This window comes from Phyllostomus hastatus, unplaced genomic scaffold (genome assembly GCF_019186645.2).
Source record: "Phyllostomus hastatus isolate PE091 unplaced genomic scaffold, TTU_PhHast_1.1 phas_contig_312, whole genome shotgun sequence".
NCBI lineage: Eukaryota > Metazoa > Chordata > Mammalia > Chiroptera > Phyllostomidae > Phyllostomus > Phyllostomus hastatus.
This window is the reverse complement of record NW_025333849.1, coordinates 3,154,610-3,172,852: the sequence shown is the minus strand read 5'-3', so window position 1 is coordinate 3,172,852 and position 18,243 is coordinate 3,154,610. Positions and strand designations below refer to the sequence as shown.

General features: G+C 40.5%; 1 protein-coding gene across 1 annotated transcript in view; it reads right to left on the bottom strand.

Annotated features, from left to right (window-relative positions):
• Positions 1-507: 507 nt before the first annotated feature.
• Positions 508-18,243, bottom strand: part of ZNF169 (zinc finger protein 169) — a 78,875-nt gene continuing 61,139 nt past the window's right edge. The window contains 1 exon segment of the mRNA XM_045839812.1: positions 508-3,655. Within this exon segment, the coding sequence (XP_045695768.1) occupies positions 2,118-3,655 (1,538 nt within the window). The 3' untranslated portion in view covers positions 508-2,117.

Sequence of the window (18,243 nt, the reverse complement as noted above, 5' to 3'; positions counted from 1 at the left end):
CTAAATCACCCTGTAATGACCACTCAGTGCCCAAGGCAAGGGGTCATGGCCAGCCTTGGGCTAGGTACTTGTTAGGCTCTGGGGATTGGAGAACACAAGAGGCAATGGCTACAGGGGCAGTGCCCTGTCTGGGTATGAAGGTGCATGCTCTAGACCCTCCAGACTAGGGACAGTTGTGGCTCAAAGTTCTCAGTCCTTGGGCTCAATCACTGGCACACAGTCACAGCTAATGGGATGGGGCTTCGACCTGCAAGGACTGGTATTAATAGATACTTTTCAATCTCCTATTGGGGGAGGCTGAAGGTGTGGCTAAGGATTTCATATCTCTGTTGGGGGACTTAAGAAGGGGTAAGAATGAAGTCCATTATAATATTGTTCTCCACTTTATAGGGCCAGAGTCCAGAATACAGTGATTCCCCCATGTCTTTCAAGAGGATGAATACCTTGTGGTTCTTGACAGAATGAGGTACACAACCAGGTATGCATCTTTTTAAAGAAGCAGTTTATTAAGGTAAACAAATACAATGTAGAGAAGGACTGCTGCTTAGAAAGTAAACCATAAACAAACCATCTCATGAGCACAGACAGAAAGCAACATTGTTTTTCTTCCCTTCCATTTCAGAGGAGCAGGACATTTCCTAGTGGTTTCTGCCTTCTTGACACTCATGGGAAAAGAACATGTTTTATGCCAGGAGTTTATATTTGGCCACATAAATTTGAGGTACCCAGTGGGCATAAGTGACAAATATTTAGCTGAGATTACTGAACAAGGTGTTGAAGATGCAGCCTGGTTTCTTCTTGCTTCTTGTAGTAAAATTTGAGAGTAGTGGCATAAATGGAAGGAACTGTTAAAACAAAAAGGAACCAGAACTTGAAGATTTAGAAAATCTCAGCTTGTCTGATTGCAAAAAAAATTAGAAAGCATGTTCTGGAAAGAACACCATGATATGGCTACAAGGTCATTGATAAAGAAATTACCTTGGAACCAATCAATGATCTCAGCAGGAACTCTGGCACACTGGACTAACAGCGATACACATGGGACTGAATGAAGGTATCTACAAGTAGGATAGATCTATCCAACTACAAGTATGTGTTACTCATCAAGAAGAGGGAAGAATGACCCCAAAGGTGAAACAGAGATAAGAGGTCTGCTAGTTCCAAAGTGGACCCAGAGTGTAACAGTCGGGGACAATATGTTTCTTCCATGGTGTCAGTGGGCCCAGCATCACTGATGCCACCAGAGTGGGATCAAAGAGCAGAGGATACAGCCAAAGATCATTTTTGAGCCTTAAATGTAACAATCTGCCTTGCTAGGTTTTAGACTCATTTGGGATCATCAATCCTTTCCTCTCTCCACATTTGGAATGGGAATGGGAATTCTAGGCCTGTCCTACCATTGTATTTTGGAAGATTAACTTGGCTGGTTTATAGGTTCACAGCTGAAGAGGAATTCTGTCTCTGGAGGAAACACATCTCTAGTCTCATCCACACTTGATTTAGGTGAGATTCTGGACATAGTTGATGTGCAAATGCATTAAAACTTTGGGGGCTTTTAAGATGGGGTGAATGTAATTTATATGTGAGAATACCATGAATTGGGGGGGGGACTAGAGGGCTTTTATGGACTGAGTTGTTCTTCCAAATTCATATGTTGAGGCCATAACCTACAATGTGATTTACTTGATGACAGGGTCTTTTTAAGGTAAGTGTTATGAGATCCCTAACCCAATATGACTGATGTCCTTACAAGAGGGAAAGACAACAGGAAAGCACACAGAAAAAGGCCACCTGAGAACACTGCAAGAATAGTCACATCTGCAAGCCAAGGAGAAAGGCTTCAGTAGAAACCAAATTGTTTACATGTTGATAGTAGACTCCTAGTCTAAAACTGCAAGAAAATAAGTTTCTGTTCTTTAAGACATCATGTCTGTGGTGTTTTATTATGGCAGCCATACCAAATTAAAATACATTCCTAATGCAGGAGGTAATTATAAATCCACTATCTTACCAATGAAAGAATACAGTATTTTTTTCTTCTACTGCATTTGAGGAAAGTGGAACATTTCCTAGTGACTTTTGCCATCTTCTCACTCACGATAATAGGAAAAATAAGGTCAGGTGAAGAGCTCTTGTGGCAGGGGATGATGGCCAGACTTGGTCCTTCTATGTCTGTGGAGGTGAGACTTCTGACTAAAGCCACGGCCACACTCCCTGCACAGGTATGGCTTCTCTCCCGAGTGAGTTCGCTGGTGTCTGATGAAGGCTGACTTGAAGCCAAAGCTGCACCCACACTCACCACACACACATGGCTTCTCTCCTGAGTGTGTCCTCTGGTCAGATTTCTGGTTAAGTCTCTGTTCACACACTCCATACACAACAGACTCCTCCCCTAAATGTGTCCTCTGGTGTCTGTTGAGGAGTGACTGGAAACCAAAAGTGCGGCCACACTCAGAGCACAGGTAAGGCTTCTCCCCTGTGTGTGTCCTCTGATGCCTGATAAGGGTGACCTTGTGACCAAAGCCCCTCCCACAGTCAGGGCACACATAGGGCTTCTCCCCTGTGTGTGTCCTCTGGTGTCCCACGAGGGCAACCTTCTGACGAAAGCCACGGCCACACTTAGAGCATAGGTACGGCTTTTCCCCTGTGTGTGTCCTCTGGTGTCTGATGAGGGTGGCATTCTGGCGAAAGCCATGTCCACAGTCAGCACATACATAGGGCTTCTCCCCTGAGTGTGTGACCTGGTGAATAAGGAGCAGGGGCTGCTGCTTGAAGCCACGCCCACACTTTAGGCACAAGAAGGGTCTCTCACCTGAATGTGAGCTCTGGTGTTGCAGGAGTGATGCCTTCTGGCAAAAGCCTCTTCCACACTCAGGACACACAAAGGGCTTCTCCTCCAAGTGTGTCCGCTGGTGCAGGACTAGTGCAATCTTCTGGCGAAAGCCTCTTCCACACTCCTGACACACAAAGGGTCTCTCCCCAGAGTGTATCCTCTTGTGGTTAGTGAGCGAGGATGTATACCTGAAATGTCGCCCACATTCCCTGCACACATATGGCTTCTCTCCTGAGTGTTTCCTCTGGTGTATGGTGAGGGAAGACTTCTAGCCAAAGCCTCGCCCACACTCCCTGCAACTATAAGTCTTCTCCCCTGTGTGCACCCTCTGGTGCTTGAGGAGGTCTGACCTCTGGCAGAAACCTCTGCCACACTCAGGACACACATGATGCTTCTGGAGGATAAAGAGGCTTGAGTTTGTGCTATGTCCTAGTGTATATTTTTCAGATACGACTACTCCAGATTCTGAGCAGTCTGCCCCTGTGAACATTGTGTCTGCCTTCTCAGAAGTTATCCCCTGGTCTATTCCTCTACCTCTGTTGCCTTCCACCCTGTCTACTGACTGACCTTGAAATAGGCCAAAGAATGCTCTTGAAGTCCCACTCAGCTGCAGCCTCTGGAACATGGTGCCAGAACCTTCTCTCTCTCCATCATCTGCTTTTTCATTTGAGCAGCTCGGAGATTCCACTGGGGAGTGACTTCCTATAGAAGAGCTTGGGAAGATCTGAGGGGGATGACTGCACAGCATATATTGTTGGAAGAACTGTGGGCTGGAAAAGGCCACTGGGCAGGAGAGACTAGGCTGGAATTCTGTCTTTGGTTCTGCTGAAGAGAAAGTCTCTGTCAGAATCACCACAGGTATTGTGTGGACAGTTAAAACTTACCCAACAGTTATTCCTCAGATTTTTACCTAAAGACTTTCTTTACAGACCTACTGTCCTTGTCAGAGTGATACCTTAATGTGTATCCTTTTGCAACACAGAAAACCCACAAGACGAGCCAGTTCTAAATTATCAGCCTGACTTAAACAGTTTTAAGAAAGCATCACGACAGCACCAGCCCTATAAATTGCTGTCATTAGTGTTATACATTTTCACAAATACAGTTATCTAACAAGCTACAGGCATTAACACTGATGTAAACATTATCCGCAAATATGGGGGCAGGGGGGCAAAAGCAGGTTTACAGTTGTCAGTTTGTGAAAAACAGTTTATTCTTGTATTATTATTTACTATTATATTATTTTCCATATGAGCTGTAAATTGACTTTTTCCACAGCCTGTATATTGTTTCACTGAGAGTTAAAGTATATGACTTATCACAAATTTTTAGTGACTTTTTCTATATGAAATAATGAGGTATTTTAATAAAGGATCCATTTCAGGTAGAGGCCCGTTGGGGAGGCAGTATAAAGGAGAAGTCAGAAATCCATCAGGGATATGAATGAGGAGGTGTTTCCACCATCCTAAACAAGTGTTTCCTGGAGGATATTTGCTGGGTTCTCTGTCAGAAAGCTGGGACTTGGCAGTGAAACAGACTCAGGTTAGGTCTGCAGCCCCTTAAAGGATTCTGGCTCCTGGTGGACTCAATCAATCCAAGACCTGTTTTTCTCAGTTTTATACAAACTCTTGTAAAAGAAAATGTTTCTGTATACAGTATCCTCTTGCCTAGGAGATAATCTGTATGCCTTATTCAGCTACACTGCCTCTATCCATCTGAAGCTGATGAAAAACACCATGATCCTTAAACAAACTCAGTACCCCAGGCCTATTCAGACCTACCTGATTCATTCTTCTCCAGTCAAAATGAGATGTATTTTGTGAACTACTTCAACATGGGTCAGCTAACTAAAGTCCACCAGGTGTTTTGTAAATAAAGGTTTACTACACCATAGCCATACTCACTCTCATAGTGTTTTTGACAGCTTTCACAAAATGGCAAAGTTGAGCAGTTGCAACAAAGAACATAAAGGCTGCAAAGCCTAAAATATTTACTGTATGGTCTTTTGGAGGAAAATGTTTCCAAAACCTGATCTACATTATTGACTCATTCCATCTTGTCTAAAATGCCAGCTTTTGTACTAACAAGAATAGCCATGATGAAACCCCTTCCTAACACTTAAAACACTCCAGATTTGCTTCTCAGCAAAGTACTCAATAAAATTAGTTGTGCGTGTTGTAGCTAGACCTAGAAGCTCCTCTGAAATGGCTCTGGTAATCACTCACAAGTGCTGACCTCACTGGACATCCACATGTGAACATGAACATCCTTTCAGTCTTGCATATTGCCTGCCCACCAGAGGTCCATCATGTTTGGTCTCATCAACAGATGTGCTCTAGTTCTAGTTCTGTGCTCTAGTGTAGTTCATTAAACTGTCAATGAATTTATTTTCTTAAGCTAGGGTGTCCATATTTTCACAGCCTGTAGAAGGTGTATATCTCTGGCTAGCAGCTTCCAATAAATAGTCTGTTGTAATTCTAGAATTCTGAGAGCTGATCTTACAGTACTGCACCATTATCAACTTGTCTGTGATTTGATGGGAAGAGGTAAGTGGCCACACCTAAGGCTATCGATGAACCACACATCATCACAACAGTGCCTTTCAGTGGAAAAGAAAGCACTTTTGTGTGTCTTTAGTATTAAATATGCTGACTGAGCTACATATGGTTAATGCTGCCCTTACAGGAACCAATTCTAACCACTTTTCTAATAAGAATATTAATCACCATAATTTTTGTGCCTAGCTAGTCATGTACCACATCAAGTGATTTAGAATTACAATGTCCACTTTGGAAAACCCTAAACTTTAACGTGATTTTAAACCATGCTTCTAGCTACCTGCAGCTGGAAAAAATTCCAGAATTTCTAGATAAAAGGAGTAATAAAAATAAACTTTTACCATGGTCATGCTTTTCAGTGATTCAAAACAAATTCCAGGATGTAGAAGAAAATCAGTTCATAAACTATTGAAAACTCTACAACTGTTGTGCCAACTGATTTGTGAGATAAATGAAAGTATATCAGTAATTGTACATGAACTCAAAACTCTCCAGTACAAAAGGAAAAAAAAATCAATGTTGCCTTCTGCAGCTGCAGGGATGTAATATAGAAACACAGCTGTGAATTAAGTAAATGCCCTTGGACACCAGCTCACAAGTGGAATGCTGTGTGCATTCACTGCTTTTAAGCATTTTAAAGAATTCTAAGACTTGGTCCACAAATGTAAAAGGTGGATGTTTTTAATGTTAATCAGAATTAGTCCTTAGAAATTGCACAATTTTCCCAACATGCTATCTCCTGATTTTAAGACAATATAAAAGAAATATAAAAGAAATACTAGCATATGTGATAGTTAACTTTATGTATCAACTTAGTTGGCCACAAGTTGCCCTGACATTTAGTCAAACATTATTCCAAGTGTTTCTGTGAGGGTGTTTTGGATGACTTATAAATGGGTAGATTGAGTAAAGTAGGTTGCCCTCCCTTATGAGTGTGGCCTTCATCCAATCCGTTGAGGCCTGAATAGAAAAGGCAGACCCTAAAATAAGGGGGAATTTTTCTATTCTGACTAACTGGAAGCCAAATATGAGAGGGTGTTTTTGTTTTTCCACTCAGACTGAAACATCTGTTCTTCATGAGTGTCAAGCCTGCTGGCCTATGGACTGAAACCACACTGTCAGCTCTGCTAGATCTTCCTCTTGCTGAATGCAAATCTTGGGACTTCTTAGCCTCCATAATTGTGTGAGCCAGTTACTTATTCTGGATAAACAATACTTATTTTGGTACTGGGAACTGGGGTTCTACTATAACAAATCCCTAACATTGTGAAAGTGGTTTTAGATCTAGGTGATAAGTAAAGGCTAGAGGAGTTTTGAGGTGCATGCTAGAAAAAGCCTAGCTTGACAAGAAATTGCTGGTAGAAATATGGAAATTAGACTCAGGAAGAAAGGAGTAGACAGCTGGAGAGAAAGCTTCCACCTTATTAGAGGATACATAAATATGAACTGACTAGTATCCCATAGTACAGGTTTTCTACTGTTTAGCTTGGATGTGTGGAATAAATTCCACTTGGGCATGTTGTATAATTCTCTTTTTAAAAAGGGGGATCCAATTTGAATATTTTTATCATATATTTAGTTTCATGGATCCACTACCAACTTAATTACTTTAATAATTGTAATACTACTATTATTTTGTTCCATCATCCTGTGTCAATAATATTTTTTCAAGGAATTCAACTATTTCCTATAAGTTGTTAAACCTGTTAGTATAAACTTGTTCCTCATATGCCTTTAAGTGTTATTTTAAAGTGTGTAGAATACACAGCGGTAACTTCCCTTTCATTCCTGAATTGATTATTCATATCTTTTTTCCCCCTTGGTTAGTCTACCCTAGTGATATATGATTTTGTTGATCTTTTTTAAAGAATCAACATTTGGCTTGCAAATTATTCTGTTGTTGATTAATAGTAATTTCATTGGATTCTGCTCTTACTGTCATTATCCCTTCCTTTTACTCACTGCTTTAGCTGTATCTCACAAACTTTTATTTTTACTGAGAGGAAGTTAAATGATCTTGGGTTAAATCATAAAGACTTGATATTGGTAAGGTGTAATTTCTAACTAAAGTCACCTGTACATACAATAAAATCTCAGTTATAAACAGTAACCAGATTTTCATTTTTTCTTTCTTTTTTTAAATGAGAGGCTGAACCTAAAATTTAAGTGGAAAGTCACAAGACCTCAACTATCCAAAGAAATTTTGGGAAAAAAAAGGGAGAGGACTAATACTAACTGACTTCAAGACTTCCTATGATGCAACAGTAATACAGGCAGTGTGGTTTGGTTTAAGGATAGACATATTAATCAAAGGAACAGAATAGAGAATGTAAAATACACCTCTACTGAACCAGTCATTAGATCTTCAACACTTTCATTTGATGAAAGGCAAGACTTTTCATCAAATGGATCTAGAGCCACTGAACAGCTGTTAGAAAAAGAAATAAATAAACCTTCATCCCTGCCTCATACCACACATAAAAATGAATTCAAGCTGGATTGTAGACCTAAATATAAAGCTAAAACTATACAGCATTTAGAAGAAAACAGATTATAATCATGAAAAAATTTAAAAAGTATAAAGTTAAATATTCTGAAAATTAAACATCTATCCATCAAAAGTTATTGTTGAGAAAATAAACAGAATGATATAAGAGGAATGGTGGTGTGAGATTCCCATTGGTCTCTCCCCTTGAAGTTTCAAGCTGTTCAACAATTTGAACAGCTATAATTCAACAAAGGATTCCTGCTCAGTGCACAAACACTTCTGAGAGATCTGTGCATTGAAACATCTAAAGGAGAGCAAGTGGGAGCAAACTGGGGAGGCGAGAAAAGAGAAAAGCTGAGAGGAGCCATGGACAAAGCCCTGCAGCCAGGAGCTCACAATAAGATTTACCCAGAGAGGAGGGGTATCAGGTTGTGGCTGGCACTCCCCTCAGCCACGATAAGCAATGGAATTTAGTTAGCATTCCTGCAGGGGTGGGAAATATGAGATGTAGCTGAGTCCAGTAACCAGGGCAGGGACAAAGTACATAGGTACCATATCAGTTGTCTTAGAGTCCCCATTCCAGACAGACGAACAAAGCCACAGAGCCTGGCTGCCTCTTCACCTCCCAGAGAGCTCCTCTCTTCACCCTTTGTGTGTGGTTGCAGTGCATATCAGCAAACCTGAGAACTGATACTACAGAACTACTTTTTCCCTAAGCAGGTGCACTTCTGTAACTAATCCCAGGCTTTGCTGGAGATGCAGCAGGCACACAACAGAAGTCCACTGGTAGCCAGTGTCGGAAATGCAAACTAAAGAGGCAACTGGGTTCCCCCAATTCATCGCAACCCCTTGCACCATGGCTACACTGCAGGTGGAACCTGGCTGTGGGAGACAGCACTGGGATTTCACGGATTTGAAGCCACAATGCTGGCAGAATCTGGCTGCAGGGAACAGCACTGGGATTTCGTGGAAGTGGAGCCACATTGCCCGCTGCATTCCTCTGTAGGCTTGGTCCCCTGGGTGACTGGGTCACAGGAGAGGCACCCACCTTCCCAGGGAACACAGGCCATTTTCCACCACCCTGAAGAGATCTGAAAAGCCAGAGAAGTGCAAGAGAGCTACAAAATTTAAAAATTTAAAAAATTTTTTAAGAACCTTATGATTCAGCATCACCTACTAGAAAAGAAAGACTTATCAATCTACTAGAGAAGTGTCACTTATAAATAGATGCCTAGACAGATAAAAAAATTCATCAAAAAGCATGAATAACCAAAGTAACAAATACCACAGAAAGAAAATGAAAAACCTCCAGAAAACAAAGACATGGAATATGTGACTTAAATGACAGAGAATTCAAGATTGTGGTTCTGAAGAAACTCAGTGAGATGCAAGAAAACATGAGTAATTTAATGAGCTCAGAAAAACAAGTAAATGAATAAAATGAGTAATTTATAAATGAGATTGAAACTTTAAAAAAGAACAAAACAAATTTTGAAGATGAAGAACTCAGTAAAAGAGATCAAGAATGAACTCACATGCATAGGAAATAGAGCTGACCAGATAGAGGAAAGAATTAGTGTTATCAAAGAATGAAATCTAGAAATGATGCAGAAGAAGGAGACTTGAAGATTTAAAAAAATGAAATAAACCTATGAGAACTATCTGACTCCATCAGAAAGAGCAATATAACAATAATAGGAATGCCAGAAGAAGAAGAGGCGGGGAAGGGAATAGAAAACCTATTCAAATAGTTGACGAGAACTTACCAAACATATGGAAGGAGCTAGATCTCAAGTCCAAGAAACAAACAAAGAACCTACTTCAATCCAAAAAGGCTTTCTCCAAGAAACAATGAATTAAAACTGTCAAAAATTAATAAAGATGCCCTGGCAGGTGTGGCTCAGTGAGGATTGAGTACTGGCCTGCAAACCAAGGGGTTGACAGTTTGATTCCCAGTCAGGGCACAAGCTTGGGTTCTGGGCCAGGTCTCCTTGTGGGGGGCATTTGAGAGGCAACCACATATTGATGTTCCTCTCCCTCTTTCCCTTTTCCTCTCTTTAAAAATAAATAAAATCTTTAAAAAATAATAAAGAAAGAATCTCAAGGCAGCCAGGGAAAAGAAGTCAATCTATACAAAGAAGCTCATTAGGTAATCACTGAACTTCACAGGAGAAACTCTACAAGCTAGAAGAGACTGGAACCAAATATTCAAACTACACAAAGAGAGAAATCACCAGCCAAGAATAATATATCTAGGAACATTATCTTTTAGATATGAAGAAGAAATAAGGACTTTTCTAGATATATAGGAGCTGAGGAATGTATCACCAGATGACTTCCACTGCAGAAAATACTCAATAAAGTTATTCTATCTGAAACAAAGAAGAAAAGGTCTCAAAACTATGAGTAAAATCAGCAATAAACTTACAGCATACACAGGGATAATTTGTGACAACAAGACCATAAAAGGAGAGATGGTAAAGGTCTGAATTTGCAAAGGAGATGGAGATCAGGTGCATTCAAAAGAAAAAGAAATACTGTGTGTGTGTGTGTGTGTGTGTGTGTGAGAAACTTTCTTCTTAATAAACCTAGTGGTAACCACACACACACACATACACACACACTAAAACAGAGACACGTAAAGAGAAAACTTCCCTGGCTGGGCGGCTTAGTTGGTTGGAGCATTGTCCTATACACCAAAAGGTTGTGAGTTAAATCCTTGATTAGGGCACATACACATCCAGGGTTAACCCTCAGCAGGGCATGTAAGGGAGGCAACTAACCTATGTTTCTCTCTCACATCAATATCTCTCTCTCCCTTCTTACTATAAAATAAATTTTTTTTAAAATTTTATTTTAATCATTGTTCAAATACAGTTTTCTCCTTTTTCGTCCCAATCCAGCCCCCCCTCCCACCCCTCCTCACTTCCCTCCCATTACCACCCTCCCCTTAGTTTTTGACCATGTGTCCTTTAAGTTTGTTCCCGTGAACCCTTCCCACTGTCCCCTGAAATTCCCTCTACTCTCTTCTGTGGGCACTGTCAGCCTGACCTCCATTTCAGTGTCCTTGGTTATATTTTGCTTGTTTCTTTGTTTTGTTCTTTAGGTTCCTGTTAAAGGTGAGATCATATGGTATTTGTCTTTCACTGCCTGGCTTGTTTCGCTTAGCATAATGTTTTCCAGCTCCATCCACACTGTTACAAAGGGTAGGAGCTCCTTCTTTCTTTCTGCTGCATAGAATTCCATTGTGTAAATGTACCATAGTTTTTTGATCCATTCATTTACTGATGGGCATCTTGGTTGCTTCCAGCATCTAGCTATTGTAAATTGTGCTGCTATGAACATTGGGATGCATAGGTTCTTCTGAATTGGTGTTTTAGTATTCTTAAGATAGAGTCCCAGCAGTGGAATTGCTGGGTCAAAAGGCAGATCCATTTTGAGTTTTCTGAGGAAGTTCCATACTGCTTTCCATAGTGGTTGTACCAGTCTGCAGTCCCACCAGCAGTGCACTAGGGTCCCCTTTTCTCCACAACCTCTCCAACACTTGTTTGTTGCTTTGTTTATGATGGCCATTCTGTCTGGTGTGAAGTGGTATCTCATTGTGGTTTTAATTTGCATCTCTCTGATAGCTAGCGATATTGAACATCATTTCATGTATTTCTGGATCCTCTGTATGTCCTCCTTGGAGAAGTGTCTGTTCAAGTCCTTTGCCCATTTTTTAATTGGATTCCTTGTCTTCTTAGAGTGGAGTCATGTAAGTTCTTTATATATTTTGGAGATTAAACCCTTGTCTGAGGTATCATTGGCAAATATGTTTTCCCATACAGTTGGTTCTCTTTTAATTTTGATACTGTTCTTTAGCTGTGCAGAAGCTTTTAATTTTGATGAGGTCCCATTTGTTTATTCTTTCCTTTATGTCCCTTGCTCTAGGGGACAAGTCAGTAAAAAAGTTTCTGTGTGAAATATCTGAGATTTTCCTACTTACATTCTCCTCTAGGACTTTAATGGTGTCACATTTTATATTTAAGTCTTTTATCCACCTTGAATTTATTTTTGTATAAGGTGTAAGTTGGTGCTCAAGTTTCATTTTTTTTGCACGTGGCTGTCCAGTTCTCTCAACACCATTTTTGAAGAGGCTATTTTTACTCCATTGTATGTTGCTGCCTCCTTTGTCAAATATTAATTGACCATAGAGACTTGGTTTTATTTCTGGGCTCTCTGTTCTGTTCCATTGGTCTATGTACCTGTTTTTATGCCAGTACCAGGCTCTTTTGATTACAGTGGCCTTGTAGTATAGTTTAATGTTGGGTATTGTGCTCCCTCCTACTTTACTCTTCTTTCTCAAAATTGCAGCAGCTATTCGGGGTCGTTTATGATTCCATATAAATTTTTGAAGTGTTTGTTCTATGTCTGTGAAATAGGGGATTGGTACTTTAATAGGAATTGCATTGAATGTGTAAATTGCTTTGGGTAGTATGAACATTTTGATGATATTAATTCTTCCCATACATGAACACGGTATATGTTTCCATTTGTTTGTGTCCTCCTTGATTTCTTTCCTGAGTGTTATATAGTTTTCTGAATACAGGTCTTTTACCTCTTTGGTTAGGTTTATTCCTAGATATTTCATTTTTCTTTTTGCTATTTCAAATGGGATTTTTTCCTTGATCTCTGCTTTTGCTGTTTCATTGTTGGTGCACACAAATGCCTTTGATTTCTGGATATTGACGTTGTATCCCGCTGTTTTGCCAAATTCATTTATTAGGTCAAGCAGTTTTTTGGTAGAGTCTATAGGATTTTCTATGTATACTATCATGTCATCTGCAAACAGCGACAGTTTTGTTTCCTCCTTCCTGATTTGGATGCCTTTTGTTTCTTTTTCTTGTCTGATTGCTGTAGCTAAATCTTCCAGTACTATATTGAATAGAAGTGGTGAAAGTGGACAGCCTTGGCTTGTTCTTGATCTTAGTGGAAAAGATTTTAATTTTTGCCTATTGAGTATGATGTTAGCTGTAGGTCTCTCATATACAGCCTTTATTATGTTGAGTAATGCTCCCTGTATTCCCACTTTGCTGAGTGTTTTTATCATGAATGGGTGCTGTACCTTATCAAATGCTTTTTGTGCATCAATTGATATGATCATGTGGTTTTTGTTTTTGCTTTTGTTTATGTGATGTATTACATTTACTGATTTGCGAATATTGTACCATCCTTGCATCCCTGGAACGAATCCCACTTGGTCATGGTGTATGATCTTTTTAATGTATTGTTGGATGTGGTTTGCCAGTATTTTGTTGAGGATTTTAGCGTCAATGTTCATCAGTGATATTGGCCTGAAGGTTTCTTTCTTTGTTGTGTCTTTATCTGGTTTTGGAATTAGGATGATGTTGGCCTCATAAAAAGAGTTTGGGAGTCTTCCATTTTTTGGATTTTTTGGAATAGTCTGTGAAGGATAGGGGTTAGCTCTTCCTTAAATGCTTTGTAGAATTCTCCTGTGAAACCATCTGGGCCAGGGCTTTTGTGTGATGGGAGTTTTTCCATTACTGCTTCAATTTCTTTTGTTGTTATTGGTCTGTTCAGGCTTTCTGCTTTTTTTTCATTGAGTTTTGGAAGATTATATTTTTCTAGAAATTTGTCCATTTCACCTAGGTTTTCAAATTTCTTGGCATACAGTTCTTTGTAGTAATTTCTTACAATCCTTTGTATTTCTGTGGCATCTGTTGTAATGTCTCCTCTTTCATTTCTGATTGTGTTTATTTGGGTCTCCTCTCTTTTTTTCTTGATGAGTCTGCTTAAAGGCTTGTCGATTTTGTTTATCTTTTCAAAGAACCAGCTCTTGGATTCATTGATCCTTAGAATTGTGCTTTTAGTCTCTGTGTCATTTAATTCTGCTCTGATCTTGGTTATTTCCTTCCTTCTACTTGCTCTGGGCTGTCTTTGTTGTTGTTCCTCGAGTTCTTGTAGATGTAGGATTAGGTTGTTTGTTTGGAATGTTTCTAACTTTTTTAGGTGGGCCTGTATCGCTATGAACTTCCCTCTCAGGACTTCCTTGGCTGTGTCCCATAAGTTTTGGGTTGTTGTGAGTTCGTTTTCATTTGTTTCCAGAAGCCTTTTGATTTCTTTCCTAATATCATTCTTGACCCATTCATTGTTTAATAGCATGCTATTTAATCTCCATGATTTTGGGTGTTTTTGTTTTTTTTCCTTCTGGTTGGTTTCTAGCTTCAGTCCCTTGTGGTCTGAGAAAATGCTTGGTATGATTTCGATTTTCTTGAAATTCTTGAGGCTTGTTCTGTGTCCTATCATGTGGTCTATCTTTGAAAATGTTCTGTGTACATTTGAAAAGAATGTATATTTAGCTTCTTTTGGATGGAGGGCTCTGTATATATCAGTAAAGCCCATTTCATGAAGGGTATTGTTCAATGCCACAATATCTTTACTGATATTTTGTTTGGAAGATCTGTGCATTTTTTATAGTGGGGTGTTAAAATCTCCCACTATAATTGTGTTGCTGTCCATATCTTTCTTGAAGTCCTCTAAGATTTTCTTTATGTATTTGGGTGCTCCTATGTTGGGTGCATATATATTTACAATATTTATGTCTTCTTGGTGGATTCTTCCCTTGAGTATTATGAAGTGACCTTCTGGGTCTCTCTTTATGGACCTTTTTTTATAGTCTATTTTGTCTGATATGAGTATTGCTACCCTGGCTTTTTTTTTCCAATCCATTTGCTTGGAATATTTGTTTCCAGCCCTTCAAATGAAGCCTGTGCCGGTCATTTATCCTGAGGTGGGTCTCTTGTAGACAGCAGCTATGTGGGTCATTTTTTCTTATCCTTTCAGCTATTCTATGTCTTTTGATTGGAGGATTTAATCCATTTATATTTAAGGTTATTATTGATAGGTACTTATTCATTGTCTTTTATGTACCTGTGTTCCTCTCTCTCTCTCTCTCTTTTCCTTCCCTTCCTTAAAGCAGTCCCTTTAGAATCTCTTGCAGAGCTGGTTTGGTTGAGGTGTATTCTTTTAGACTTCTTTTGTCTGGGAAGCTTCTTATTTGGCCTTCTATCTTGATCGAGTGCCTTGCTGGATATAGTAGCCTTGGTTGCAGACCTCTGGTTCTCATTGCCTGGAATATTTCTTGCCATTCTGTTTTGGCTTGAAGTGTTTTCATTGAGAAGTCAGCTGTTAGCCTTATTGGGGCTCCCTTGTATGTTATTTCCTTTTTCTCCCTTGCTGCCTTTAAGATTCTCTCTTTGTCTTGAAATTTTGCCATTTTAATTATGATGTGTCTTGAGGTGGGCCTCTGTGGGTTCCTCTTGTTTGGGACTCTCTGTGTTTCCTGGATTTGTCTGACTTTTTCTCTCATCAAATTAGGGAAGTTCTCCTTCATTACTTGTTCAAGTAGGTTTTCGATCCTTTGCTCTTCTTCTTCTCCTTCTGGTATCCCTATTATATGGATATTATGATGTTTCATATTGTCTTGCATTTCTCTTCATCCCTCTTCATTCTTTCTGAGCCTCTTTTCCTTTTCTTGCTCTTTCTGGGTGTTCTTTTCTACTATGTCCTCCACCTCGCTAATCTGATCTTCTGCTTCATCGATCCTGCTTTTCATTCCTTCTACTGTGTTCTTCAGTTCAGAAATTGTATTCTTCATTTCCTCTTGACCTTTGTTGAGAGTTTCTATTTCCTTTTGCATGTTTATATAGTTTGCAGTGAGATTGATGTAGTTTCCCTCTAATTTCTTATAGGTCATTGTGATTTCATTGAACTTCCTGATAATCATTGTTTTGAACTCACTATCTGATAGTTGAGTTGCCTCTATTTCATTTAGCATTTTTCCTGAGGCTTCCTCATTTCCCTTCAATTGGGGGTTGTTTCTTTGTTTTCTCATTGTTCGTGGGTTTCTTCTTTTTTTTCTTTTTTGTTTGTTAATTTGATCTGTTCTGATTCCCTGTAATTATGGTGTGAACTTCTGTGGTAGAATATTTGTGAGATTCAGTGGTGCAATCTCCTTCATGTATCCTGGTGTTCACAGCTTCCCCCTACTTTTTTTGTGATCAGTTGGAGGAGTAAGGCAAAATGGGTTAAGACAGCAAGGCAATCTACTATGATATTTACATTAGCAGCCAGTAGAGAAGAGATGGGTTATCCTTTGGCTCCTTATAGTGTGAACTTTGATTCTCCACCCACTATCCATGTTTTAGAAAGGATGGAAAGAGGGTAAGACTCTTATTGGGGACGAGAGGATTGTTAGTTGGATCTAGAAAGCTGTGAGGCTGTGGGAGGCCAGATTCTAAGGTAGGGTTGGATTGAAGATTAGTATATAGGAGTAGTGTGTAAAAGAATAGAGACAATCCCCACAATAGTATAGTTCAGAAAATTGCAAAGTGGGCTGAGATCAGGTAGAGGTATTGAGTAGTATTTACAATTGTATAGACTAGGTCTTACTAACAGTAATAGTAAAGTGACAGTCTTGTGACAGAATCGATGAGGTCTAGATAACAAGAATAAAGAGTATAGAACCTTGAGAGGTGTATTAATGGAACACAGATGAAGGATAGTAACTTATCAACACCTTGTGACTGAGATACCAGGGGGAACCTATCAAATGACAGTATAACCAGCCAAGCAAACAAGATTATACAGAAAGAAAAAGAATACCAAAATATTATTAAAATAAAAAATGTTGGAAAAGTGAGAAAAAGATAATACAAATTTACAGTAACTTGCAAGATTAAAAAAAAGGAAAGAAAAGCAGAAGATGTAGTGCAGGAGAGATAAATTTGGAGTGGAAAGAATAATATTAGGATGAATGGAAGAGAAACATAAGGGATTGCAAGGTATAAAAATAATAAGAATTGAAAAATAAAATGTCACATAAAACACAAGATAAAATCAATCAACCAACAACAGCCACAAAAACAAAACAAAACCAAACAAAAGAAAACGAAATTAAAAAAAAAAAAACCTCTTCTTAGTTTCTAACTGGCCAGACCAGTTTTTCTGATCTTGCTGGCTTCAGCTGGCTTAGGGACCTTTGAAATGCTTCTCTCTCTTCCCCGCCAGATCTCAGCAGGACTGTCAGGTACCCTGGGCACTCCCGAGCACACTGGCTCTCCGGATCTCACTTCCACGTTCTTCTGGACTCTGGGGTCCTGCAGGGTTCCAGCTCTATGATCTCAGGAGGCACCCGCGATGTTTTGGGATTCACTGCACCCTCCCTGGGAATCGTAAAAGGGTGCATCCCTCCCCCAAACTTTTGAGATTCGGGGGTCTAGGATTGCCCTAAGGGCCTCGCCACGACCCTTCCAGGTTCACAGCTCGTGAGAGTCAGGCTTCCCAATGGTGCACGAGCTGAGCCCTTTCCGGCTCCGTGTTCCCTGCTGAACCGCACTCTGACCAGGCTAGGGGTGTTGGCGCATTTCCTGGCTGCCCTTGGGTGGGCTGGCTGGAAATTTTTGAGTTACTACTATAGGAACGCACTAAGTGCCGCGTCCCTTTTGGGATCACAGCACGGGAGTCAGGCTTCCCGAATGGGACCTGAGCCGAGTCCTTCCTGGTTCCACGTTTTCCATCGAACCACACTCAGACCAGGACTACAGGCACTGGCACAGTTCCCAGCTCCCCCGGTTGGGCTGGCTGGAAATTTCTGAGCCACTACTGTAGGAACGCACCAAGTGCCATGTCCCTCCCAGGATCGCAGCACACGATTCAGGCCTCCCTATGGGGCGGGAGCCCAGCCCCTCCTGGCTCTGTGCTCTCCACCAATCTGCACTTCCACTGGGCTAGGGGTGCGGGCACTCCTCCAGGCTGCCCCTGGTTGTGTAGGCTGGAGGCCCTCACTTCTCCCAGGTCTCTGGGCAGGTGTTCATAGTTCCTGGGCGATTTTTTTCCCAGTCCAACTGGCCAATCTGTTCCTTCAAGCAACACGTTCTCCCCTGGAGTTGCTTACCCCCCCGTATTCGGGGGAGGGAGCAGCGACTCCCCTCTCCCGGGAGCCCTGAGGCAGACCTGGGAGCACCGGGCCTGTGGACTGCACACCCCTAGATCCCCGCGCTGATCCCTGGGTCCCTTTTGTCCTGAAGCTGTCTCCTTACCATCTGGTTTTTCAGTGATCGCAATAATTTTTGATGTCCTACTTTCAAGAGTGATTCCGTAACCTAGTCCATTTGCTATGTTTCTCCACCGATCTGCGAGTTTCCCTCCTCTTCACAGAAGCTGAAAAAAATGCTGCCTAGCATAAAGCTGCCATCTTCTGTCCTCTATAAAATAAATTTTTAAAAAAATCTCGGCCCTGGTGGCATAGCTCAGTGAATTGAGCATGAGCTGCGAACCAAAGCATCACAGGTTCGGTACCCAGT